Source organism: Cetorhinus maximus, chromosome 1, assembly GCF_964194155.1.
Source record: "Cetorhinus maximus chromosome 1, sCetMax3.hap1.1, whole genome shotgun sequence".
NCBI classification, from domain to species: Eukaryota; Metazoa; Chordata; class Chondrichthyes; order Lamniformes; family Cetorhinidae; genus Cetorhinus; species Cetorhinus maximus.
In genome coordinates this window covers 7080608-7093004 of record NC_135879.1, presented here as the reverse complement: position 1 = coordinate 7093004, position 12397 = coordinate 7080608, and the positions used below count along the sequence as shown (strand labels likewise).

General features: G+C 38.5%; 1 protein-coding gene across 2 annotated transcripts in view; it reads left to right on the top strand.

Annotated features, from left to right (window-relative positions):
- LOC144698770 (SWI/SNF-related matrix-associated actin-dependent regulator of chromatin subfamily A containing DEAD/H box 1-like) overlaps positions 1 to 12397 on the top strand; it is a 97470-nt gene that overhangs the window by 72689 nt on the left and 12384 nt on the right. For both annotated transcript variants that reach the window (XR_013580551.1, XM_078570517.1), the window contains exons 11-18: positions 699 to 798; positions 1069 to 1128; positions 3919 to 3994; positions 4644 to 4779; positions 5054 to 5191; positions 6941 to 7036; positions 9389 to 9506; positions 10205 to 10323. Coding sequence is in view for 1 of the 2 variants with exons in the window: in XM_078570517.1 (XP_078426643.1) it covers positions 699 to 798; positions 1069 to 1128; positions 3919 to 3994; positions 4644 to 4779; positions 5054 to 5191; positions 6941 to 7036; positions 9389 to 9506; positions 10205 to 10323 (843 nt within the window). In the remaining variant the exon portion in view is untranslated. The remainder of the gene's footprint in view (positions 1 to 698; positions 799 to 1068; positions 1129 to 3918; positions 3995 to 4643; positions 4780 to 5053; positions 5192 to 6940; positions 7037 to 9388; positions 9507 to 10204; positions 10324 to 12397) is intronic.

The following is a 12397-nucleotide window of genomic DNA, read 5'->3' as shown; positions in this document are numbered from 1 at the left end:
AAATGATTCTTTGTAGCATTGTGCCAAGTCAATCATTTTGGTTGCCACTACATTGTTAACCCTGGTTGATGATGCATCCTCTGACATATTATCTAATAACTCAGAAGTTCTTTAGACCATTTTTAGCCCCTGTCCAATTTCCAACCTGGAAGATTTTGAAAGCTGCCCCTATTGTGAATTGAGAAGAATAATACGAGGGGCACAGGGGTGTTTCCTGTATTTCCGTGTTACTGAACTCATAATCTGTCATTCAACAGCGCCTTGATCTGTAAAAACTCAAATAATTCCCATTTCATAATCTTCAAAAGATAAAATGAGATAAGTAACTGGATTCAAACTTGGCTCTACGGATGGAAATCGAACCATTAAATCAGCATTATACTCATAGTTTACAAAAAAACATTTTTGTCCCTCCTTGACTACTTTACAAATCTTTTTATAGTTGAAAGCTGCAAAAGGAATCTTCTGTTCTCAAAGGATTCTTTTTCTCTCCATTTATTACTGTGCTGTTTGAAATGCAAGTCAGTATTGTTTTCAGTGTTAGTAATAGCTTCACCCTGAGGATGTTTTCCCCACAGTAAATATTTATGGTCTAGATTTCAATGATTCATGTACAAAGTCGTATAAGAAGACAACATCTTTTTTTTATATGAAGGAGTGGTTTCTTTCTATTTCAATAATGTCTTATATCTACGCAGGGCTTGGGGAAAACTGTACAAGCTATATCATTCCTTGCCTATCTTTACCAGGAAGGAGATAAAGGACCACATCTCATCATTGTACCTGCCTCAACCTTAGGTAACATTGAAACCCAAAATACTAAATTAAGCGGGCACCTATCAGAAAAAAAGGCTGTTATTAACTTGTCTTTTTTGCTATTCAGTCATTTTTCCCCACTGATCTGCCTTAAGTTGTTGAAACTTTGACAATTTTCCTTAGCAAGTCAAAATATTTTTTTTTTTAAGTATAAGATGACTTCATAACACCTAGAGCAGAAATGCATGATTCAATCATAGTTTAAATAAACACAATCATACACTGAACATTCTTAATTTAATTTTTCTTCAGATAACTGGATCCGAGAACTTAAGCAGTGGTGCCCTGATCTCAAAGTCCTTCTGTATTATGGTAAGATTTGTGTGCCATTTAAAAAAAAACCTAATAGAGTGAACTATTACAACAGGATTGACCTGCAAAACTTTTGCTTGTATATGTTTTTGATTGCAACCTCCTCTGATTTAACTGAAACACTTTCTAAATAAAGTACCATAAATTAGGTACCACAGTCTCATCTTCCAATCTTATAATTTCAAGTTTTCTGTTTTACTTTTTAAACCAAATACAGTACATTTTTTTTTACATATAGGCACATTGATAGTTACATCATTTCCTGAAATGTCTTGCTACTATAATCTTAATTTGTCTCTTAGTAAGAAATATTTTGTGCAGCATATTGAAATAATCAGAAAAATTGGAGGGTGGTATGAGGAAACTATGTTGAAATTTGCCAATAAAGCATCAAACAGAAGAGAGCAGCAGAAATTTGCAAGGAAGAACAAGTGGTGCTATGACTTAATTTATAGGATTTGAAATTAGCCGAAATGCCAAATATTCCAGTATATTATATGTAATTAAGTAACTCGTCAATTGCCAAGGGAAAGGGGCAATGGTCTACTTTCAAACTAGTTATGTATCTTAGTGTAATAGATACTTGAAGAGGAAGGGCAAAAAAAATGCATCTTTCTCTTGAGACTTTTGCAATTAATGCCTTTGCTGCATTAGCTTGGAGACAGACTTGTAATTTTAAGTAAGAAGCTCTATTTTACACATCGGGCTAGATTTTGCTCGAGTCAGACATTTCATGACATGCTCCATTGGTTAGAGTTGTTCATCTTGTTCAGCTTTTAAAAAAACCCTCAAAGCTGTTTGGAACGGTGAGCTGATAGCAACACAACCAGAACAATTGGAACCATAATGAAAGACAGGACCAGTGGTGTAGTGGGACATTTTGAGGTGCAGGAGTTCTAAGAAAATGTGTTGGCCATATAATTTGCAAATCTTCTATTACATTGTTTTCCTATGTATTAATCATTTTGAGTCTAAACGTCAGTATAAATATGCTTTTTAAGTGAAAAATATTAATGCCGGTAGGCATTTTATTTCGAACCATGTGGTATTTTGAATCATTAGTCTTTAGCATAGCTAGAATTTCATTATGCAAGTTTAATTATTTAATTCAAGCCTATTTAAAAACATGAATTACAGAAAACTTTACTTACAGGGTATGGAGCAAAACTGAGTAAATAGAGTTGAGATACAGATCAGCCATAATTTAATTGAAATGGCAGAGCAAGCTCAAGGGGCTGAATGGCCTACTCTTGTTACATTGTTCCTATCTAGATGCTGATGTGTGGGGCTTGGCACATGTCCAAGCATCCATGCATATTAAGCTTTCTCTTGTCTATTCTAACTAGTCCAGATCTCGAAGAACTATTAGTTAGCTAAATTAATGGCTCGCATAGTGCCCCTCTGATTTTCTACAGCATTTGAAGTTAAATTTGTGGTCCAGCAACCCGATCAATCTTCAGTGCCTCAAACCAAGTTAAAACCATTTATGTTATGCATTTAGATTTAATGGGTCAATATCTAAAGCATTTGTACCTACCACTGTATTATCATCAATAGTGAAAATGAATACAAAATAGATATTTAGCATTTCAGCCAAACACTCAATCCTAACCACCATGCTGAACCTTTAAAAGAACCTATGAACTTATAAGGCTTGACCATGGGAATGCCACCTGATCAGTTGCTCTTTTCCAGTGCATTTTTGACATTCAATTGTGGCTTTAGCTAACTTCAGCTGTATCTGATGCCTATACATGCAATCTTGCCATTTTTTACACTTTTGTGCAATATTTATTTTTAAGGCTACTTTCCCAATGTACCTTCATTAAGACATTTAGATTTCAGCTTAGCATATACTCTCCTAGTTATGAAAATGACATGACAAAATTTTGGGCCAAAGAACTCAACCCCAGAGGTGAAGTGAGAGTGACTGCCCTTGACATCAAGGCCGCATCTGACCGAGTGTGGCATCGAGGAGTGCTAGAAAAACTGGAGTCAATTGGAAGCGGAGAAAACTCTCCATGAGACCATTTGCACAGATCAACATGTGCCCCCCACACACCCTGGGATACCTTCCTTCCCCAGTACAACACTCTTCCTGCAGCCTTTTCCCTTGCCTGAGGCCACTTCTCCCCCTTCCCCAAGCAAGACCTTGCCCTGCAGCCATTGAAAAGCCACCTACATATGGCTGATCTGGTAGGTAGAGGCATACGTGTGAGCCCCACTAAAAGTGATGTGATGCTGTCTGTGAAGCCTGGCGCTGATGACTGCGAGTGCTGACTAAAGAAAGGTAGGCAAACAAACCTTGAAGTCCCAAGCGAAGTGCATATCGCGAAACACGTCGGCGTGTTTTCCCGCTGACGGGGGGACGATCCAGCAGGAGGGGATGAGTCCGGCATGCTGGCCTTATAATGATATGTTGATGTATTACAATGAGGTTCCTGATGCCCGATGGCAAGAAACATGGCCCGCCTTCAGCAGGCTGAGCAGATGATCGCAAACTGGTTTCACACCATCATGAAACCGATAGCGCCATATTGTCCACTCACACCACCGAACATGCGCAACACAGACAGGCACGCAAAATCCCAGAAATCAGTCATTAATTTTAATAAATATGTTTTTGCCACATGATAAACAAGTAAGTGGCAGGAGTATACCCCAATTCATTTGTATTATATTTTTGGAACAGTTTATTCTTTTATACACACTGGCTTAATATAGCTGTTTGGTTTTATCATGTAAAGCACTAATTATATTTAATTTTGATTTGATGCTTTTGGTTTTTAGGATCTTTAGAAGACCGGAAGGTCCTCCGATCTGATATTCTTCATAAGTTTGTGGACTTCAGTGTAATAGTAACTACGTAAGTTATGGATACACCTTTGCAACAGACATTTTGGGTTATTGAATAATGGAGAAAACCTACTAACCCCATGGATGTATATGTAGGCATTGAAGTTTGTTGAATGAAAATGTTTGTGAAGATGAGTGTAGTACAGAATGAGGATTTGCCCTGTTGAGAGATTAAGCTAAGTGCAGAATGTCAAGTTTCTTTCTGCTGTAATTGTTCTCTGCCACAAGAGGGAGTACAATGTCTGTCTGGGATTGGCATTGCTAAAGGTGGTACAAAAATGAGTTGGTGCTCGCTCTAGTAGTGTGTGTGAGGACTTGCAACAGGTAAGATATTGAGCATTTAGTGCAGATTTTACCTAATAGCACTGATCCAAGTTTTGATTTAATTTCTGTATACAGATTGCTTCTCAACCATCCCAAATACGATACCTGTCCAACAGCAGAAAATCTATCGGGTTGTCATGTTAGTGTGGAGTTCTATAATCCCCATTTTGTTCATAGTCCAATAATCATTGGCAATATATGGACAAGAAAAAAAAGAAACAAACTTGAAATTAAAGTCATATATAAAGCCGTTTTCTCTATTCTAAAAATCACTTGAATGTTTTGTCATTTTGCTGGCTGAGTACAATCATTGTGTTTGTTGCTTCGATTAACAGGTATAGCTGCTCAATAAGTAATGCAGATGACCGTAGCCTCTTTCGACGTTTGAAACTTCATTATGCAGTTTTTGATGAAGGGCACATGCTGAAAAACATGAGTTCTATTCGTTATCAGCATCTCATGACGTTTAATGTAAGCTTTAAAACATTTGAAGCACCGCTCACTCCACAATTTGCTGTTCAGTTCGTTAGTCCAGTATACCTCATTGCTGGTCACTGTAGTTTTCTATTAGTCCTAAATCATTTCCTGGTAATTCTAAATATTTACTGCCTTAGAATAATTCTGTTCCTTGTAATTCTCTTTCAGTATGTGGATGTACTTTCAAAAGAACTGAATAAAAATTTTTTAAGGGTGAGTAATCTGTGTAAGTTTGAAATTCTGATCAGATTGTGTTTTTAATTACTAGGCTGAACATCGCTTGCTACTGACTGGGACTCCACTGCAGAATAATCTCCTAGAATTGATGTCTCTGTTGAATTTTGTCATGCCAAACATGTTCAGCAGTAGTACCAGTGAGATTCGCAGGATGTTTTCCTCTAAAACCGTAAGTATTAGACAGTCCATAGAGCAAGTATGTAGATAGACATGTATTGATAAGGATAAATATATTTTTAAAAAGGCATTTGTGGTATGAGAGCACTGGTCTAATGATAGCAAATCCAGAAATTGTATTTGCCTCGGCTTACATTTGCACTTGGACAATCTGTTTTTTTTTAGAAAAAAGCAAAACAAAAAACCACATCATCTTATAGCTTTTATGTTTCTACTTGCTGCCAGTGGGAACTCCAACTCTGTTGACAAACCATCAAAGTAACTAAGGCGAATCTGTTATTAAAAACAGAAAATTGCTGGAAAAACTCAGCAGGTATGGCAGCATCTGTGGAAAGAGAGTTGACTCTTCAGAACTAGAGAGATGTAGAAAAGTGATGGGTTTTATCCAATTGAATAAAGGGTGGGGGGGAAGGTGGAGCAGAATAGAAGATCAGGGATAGGTTGGAGGGCAGAAGAGATTAAATGACAAAAGATGTCATGGAACACAAGTCACAGGGAGTGGTACTGATGGTATTGATCCTAAATAGCTATTAATAACAGAATAAAGGACAATACCATTTGAAAGCAAAGTAGCAGAAAAAGGGTCAGCGTTGTCCAAAAACAAACACATGTTTTACTTAATCAAAACAGGTGAATCTGTTTTTGCTACAGATGAGTTGTATACCATCAAATGGGGTGATTTTAGCAGTTATTGCCCAGACATCTATATAAATACAAGTGGGCTTTTTTGATCAGGAGTGGATAAGACCAATTCTTTGGCAACATAGAATTTCCCATTACAGGCCTGTAAAGTGGCTCTTCCGCAGCATTCAGTAAAGGCAATTTTGCCAAATAAAGAATTGCCCACTGAGACATGTGCAAGCCTTTGTATAGGAAATTGTTTTAAAGTGAATCTGAGTGCAGCAGATGTTATCCTGCAAAATGTTTGGGGTGTTTCTGCAGTCCCAAACCTGAAGTTTGTACTGCCAAACTATTTTCAGAAATGGCTGCTTGTGTTCTGTTGCTGTACTCTTGGATGTGGTATTATGGATGTAGTGCCCAAAAAAGGTACTTATAATTACAAGATTTTTCTCTCCTATAACCTCATTTTTCTTTTGTTTTTTTTCCTAAAATAAGCTTTAATGATCAGAATATCCCTTACTGTTTTAAATATGTATGAATTGAATTCTTGTATAAGTACCAGAAATATTTTATTTTTTCTATTTTTATATATCTAATGTCAGTATCAAACAATGCCAGTCAAGATTGTGATGCATCTTGCTCAGAGTAAACATCTCTGCACTTTACAATATGCTCTAGGCCAATTTGGAAACCCCATATAGGATTCTTATTTGCTACTGACAAACTCTTGGGTGAGATTGCCAATTTAGTGCTAGTTTGTGTTGCATTGTACTGAGCATCAGTGTCCATTAGGAAGTATCTACACCCACTTCATGTAGGATTGTTGCTGTTAACAAATAATTTAATCTGTTGAGAGCTGTTTTGTACTAGTCAGTGTGTCCAGTTGATGATTTCAGTCATGTATGTTGAAAATGTAATTGTTTTTATTCACAGGCTCTGAGAGTATGGTCTGCTGTACCTCATGTACTTGTATTTTCTCCCAAAATAACCATTTTCATATTTTTTCAATTGATTCAAGTGCAAAAGTACTTGACTCCACCTTTATATCTGACACAACTACTGTTCTATTATCTTGATTCATTTTAGTCAGCAGTTTACTGAATGTCTTGTTTCTTTGTAGAAAATTTTGGAGCAGCAAAGTACTTTTGAGAAAGGGAGGATTGCTCATGCCAAAAAGATCATGAAGCCATTTATCTTGAGGAGGATAAAGAGTGAGGTAATGCAGTTCTACCTGCAATCTGATGTGTTAACAGCTTTAGTTTTTGACTTGTGGAGTGTTGTCTGAACAATGTTTCTTCCACAGCAGTCTGCAAACTTGGCAAGTTGCGGAATGCTGTCAGCATATCGTGTACAAGTGATTGTTTTGCAATGTAGGCCACCACCCTTTAATGGCCAGGCTTTTGCAATAATGTTGTTCTGCAGGAGACTGTTTTGAATCCCCTCATCTATACACCACAAAAATAACTAAATTAAAAATTTCCAGAAAATTCTGGAAACACCACAAACCAGGCAGCATCTGTGATGAGCAAGGCAGAGTTAACATTTGAGGTCGATGACCTTCTATCAGAACAAAAAAGACTACCTGCAACTATATAACACTTTTCACGACCAATGGGCATCTCAGTGATTTGCAACCAATGAAGTAATTTTGAAGTGTAGTCACTGTTGTAATGTAGGAAATGCATCAACTAATTTGCACACGCCAAACTCCCATAAACACAATGTGACCATAACCAGCCAAGTTGCACACACCAAGCTTCCACAAACATCAACAAGATAATGATTTGGATAGCTTTAGTGATGGTGGCTGTGGGATAAATATTGGCTAGGACACTGGGGAGAATTTCCCTGCTCTTCTTCAAAATAGTGCCATGGGATCTTTTACATCCACCCAAGCTGCAGATGGGACCTCTGTTTAACATCTCATCTGAATGACTGTATCCGCAACAGTGCAGCACTCCCTCAGTACTTCATTGGAGGGTCAGCTTTGATTTTTATGCTCTGGCCCTGGAGTTGGACTTGAACTACTTGAATCTGGTTCAGGACTGAGGATCAGAACCTCATTCTCATGTAAGGCCTTGGGGCTTAAGCGTTTGCTCTGTTTCTGTCTGCACAAATAGTACCTGACCTGCTGAGTATTTCCAGCATTTTCTGTTTCTATTTTTAGATTTCTAGAATCTATCGTATTTTGCTTTTGTAAAAACGATGCTGAGTCTGGTTTTGGACCTCTTGTAAGTCATGGGCCTTGGTCATGCAGAATATAATTGGCCAATATTGAATTAAGTTGCTAATGTCTTGAAAAAATGGTTCAAAATTCTCTCATTTACCTTTTATTGCTGGAATGAAACTGTTGTTATTTTACCTGTAGTTCACCTAATTAGTATAGTGTAAAATGTCTATTCTGCTGGAAGAAATCAGTTCACTTAGCTGAATATTTTTCCCCTTGTGTTCTTGTGCAACAGTTAGCCATTATCCCAGAGCAAAAAGCTTTTTCAGCTTGTAAGCTGCCATCGGCCTTTTCTGTTTGGGTTTTCCTTTTGATTTTAACTTCTGCTCCCTCGGGGAGGCAGTTGCTTCTTTAGGGGTTGTGTCCATAGATAGTAGAAGCCTTCTAATATCTCGCCCACATGTCCATTTTTCAATGTGAACCTATGCAGCAGGTGTTGTCAGGCTGCTGGCAAAGGCTTCTGAGCTCTTCTCATCTGGTGCCTGTTCTTCCAAATTTACCAACACAGGTCCCTGAATAAAGATCAGGAGCCAGAATCTAGCAAATGTATTTCTTCCTCCCCATCCAACCAGAGCCATTTGTAGGGTTCACGCTTCAAACTGCTCCAAGCTATGAATACCTTGAAGGAAGTGAACCTTTAAATAGTATACAGGTATCTGCTGCTGTCCAATGGGAACGCATCAGCTATGACCCTTTGTCTTTAGGCAAATTGCATCTGGTATTGATAACACAATTATTATATTTGCTACTAGTAGTATCTCAAGCTACTAGTATTTAATAAATCATTGGCCCTTGGTGCCAAACTTCTGATCCATGAAACACTCATCCCACTTGCATGTATTTTTTTGGTCACCTTTGTCCTGTTGGAATTGTTGTTCTGGAGGTTTTGACAGGCATATCTTAAATACTGTTGCCTCACCTGATAGACAAATCCTGAAGCAAAACTGAAGATCTATTGGTATCAGCAACTTGTGAATTATACAAATCAGTGAGAACATTAATTTGAATATTAATGTGGCCTCTGCAGCTAAAGGTCTGTGGCCTGCAAAACAAAAAGGCTTGGATACCTGTACTTTAGTCATTTTGACCATTTTAAACAGTCTACTTCATTTTAGCTAAATTTTATTTCTGTTTTCTCAGCAAACTAAGCATAAATGCACTTGGTGAAAGCTCCAAATATGGAATGAACATATTTCAAAAACCCTTTAGATGTAATTTGTATGTTTCAGTAGGTTGTAAGTCAACTGACGAAATTGTCCACTTTCAGCTCTTTTGTTCCTACTCCTGTTTCTTATTTTGAAAGTCGCTTCATCATTTAAATGCACTAAATCTGTTGTTTAGGTCTTGCAGCAGCTACCACCCAAACAAGATCGCATAGAGATATGTTCAATGTCTGATAAACAGGAACAGGCATATACTGCCCTCTACAAGAAGTTGAAGAAATCTATCAACAGTAATGGTACATTCTATACCTGCTAATGACAAGCTTGTCTGCTGTATGTTCATCCTAATTAAGTGTGTCATTTTAGTTACGTTTTTCATTCTGCCATATAGTAGTTTTGAAAAACTGCACCACTTCCCAATTAGACCAAAAGGATGATATGAACTTATATTTAATGAAAAATAATTTATTTTAAAACCTGCTGAGCTTGTTTACTCATCACTACATCTGTTGTGGATAAACATCCAAGAACACTGAGTGGTAGTCCCAGGACTTTTTTAATAATTAAAAGTTAAATGCTATTTTAGATGACATTTTGTGGTAGCTTGTATCCATATTTTTAATATTGTTCCCATGGGATAATGTATCTTCAAGACCATTGTATGCATCATCTTGTACTGCAACTTGAACCCCCAAGCAGTACCCCTTTTTAGATTTTCTTTCCTCCCTGGGTATCTTCTAAAGTGGAATTGTTTGACAAAAACTCAGCAGACTGGAGAGTGTAGGTGCAAACTCATGGCATGCTTCTCCATAAAGCACCAATTTGATAGTTGAATCTTTCAGTTGTGTTTGGAGAATGCATGAAATTAGATCCAAATGTAGGGAGGTTTCTTCATTTTGTACTCTCTGAACTGACTTTATTTTCACCTAAATTTATTTTCCAAATTCTACTCATTTGACTGTCTTGTGATTTAACTTCTGTGTTTATATTTCAGAAAAGAATGAATTATGTAACGTGATGATGCAACTTCGAAAGATGGCTAACCACCCACTGCTCCATAGACAATATTACACTGTTGAAAAGCTCAGGAAAATGGCCAAGCTGATGAAAAAGGTAAAGTTGCTGATGGAAGCCAAGGATGCTACAATTTCATATAATTTTTGATTGCTTCCAGGATTTAAAATAAAACCATAACCAGCTACTTCCAGCAAAGTGGAGAAGATGAGCTTGAATTATGATGATAAAAGCAATATGCTGCGGATGCTGGAAATCTGAAACAAAATAAAAGATTGCTGGAAAAACTCCTCAGGTCTGACAGCATCTGTGGAAGACAGAGTTGACATTTCGAGTCCGTATGACTCTTCATCAGAACTAAAGAGAAATAGAAATGTGGTGAAATATAAGCTGTTTAAGGGGGGTGGGACAGGTGGAGCTGGATAGAGGGCCAGTGAAAGGTGGAGGCAAAGAAGAGATTGCCAAAGATGTCATAAACAAAAGGTCAAAGGGGTGTTGACAGTGGTGATATTAGCTAAAGGATGTGTTAATGATGACATTAAGGGTAGAAAGCAGGATGAGCAAGTGACAGATAGCCCTAGTTGGGGTGGGGTGGGGGGAAGGAATCGAAATAGGTAGAGATAAAATGGAAATAAATTTTAAAAGTAATAGAAATAGATGGGAAAATAAAAATATATATATAATTATTAGAAAAAAGGGGATGAGGATGGAGGAGAGAGTTCATGATCTGAAGTTGTTGAACTCAATGTTAAGTCCAGAAGGCTGTAAAGTGCCTAATCGGAAGATGAGGTGCTGTCAACCACCGTGGGTGGAAAAGCTTGGTTAAGAAAGAAGGAAGACATGTCAGAAGAACTGTTTTGGAAAGTCGTCAGAACAGATGCAACGGAGGCGAAGGAACTGAGAGAATGGGATGGAGTCCTTACAGGAAGGAGGGTGTGAGGAGCTGTAGTCGAGGTAGCTGTGGGAGTCGATGGGCTTGTGGGCCTCCCACAACTCTTTCTCCGGTACATCGATGACTGCTTCAGTGCCACTTCATGCTCTCATCTGGACCTTGAAAAACGTATTAATTTTGCTTCCAATTTCCACCATCATTTTCACATGGTCCATCACTGACACTTCCTTGACCTCTCTGTCTCAATTTCTGGTGATAGATTATCCACCAATATTCATTACAAGCCATTTCCGCCAACTCCAGCATGATGCCACCACCAAACACATCTTCCCTTCACCCCCCCGGCGGCATTCCGTAGGGACCGTTTCCTCCGGGACACCCTGGTCCACTCCTGCATCACCCCCTACACTTCAACCCCCTTCCATGGTACCTTCCCATGCAACCGCAGAGGGTGCAACACCAGCCCCTTTACTTCCCCCCTCCTCATCGTCCAAGGGCCCAAACACTCCTTTCAAGTGAAGCAGCATTTCACTTGCACTTCCCTCAATTTAACCTACTGCATTCGCTGCACCCAATGCGGTCTCCTCTATATTGGCGAGACCAAACGCAGACTGGGTGACAGCTTTGCGGAACACCTTCAGTCTGTCCGCAAGCATGACCCAGACCTTCCTGTTGCTTGCCATTTCAACACACCACCCTGCTCTCATGCCCACATGTCCGTCCTTGGCCTGCTGCATTGTTCCAGTGAAGCTCAACGCAAACTTGGAGGAACAGCACCTCATCTTCCGATTAGGCACTCTACATCCTTCTGGACTTAACATTGAGTTCAACAACTTCAGATCATGAACTCTCTCCTCCATCCTCACCCCCTTTTTTTATCCCCTTTTTTCTAACAATTATTATATTTTTTATATATATTTTTTTCTTTTCCCACCTATTTCTATTATTTTTAAATTTATTTCTATCCATTGTTTCATCTCCATCTTTTAGCATGTTTCAATCCCTTTCCCCCACCACACCTCCACTTGGGCCATCTGTCACTTGCTCATCCTGCTTTCGACTCCTAATGTCACCATTAGCACATCCTTTAGCTAATATCACCACCATCAACACCCCTTTGTCCTTTTGTTTATGACATCTTTGCCAATCTCTCCTTTGCCTCCACCTATCAATGGCCCTCTATCCAGCTCCACCTGTCCCACCCCCCTTAAACAGCTTATATTTCACCACATTTCTATTTCTCTTTAGTTCTGATGAAGAGTCATATGGACTCGAAATGTT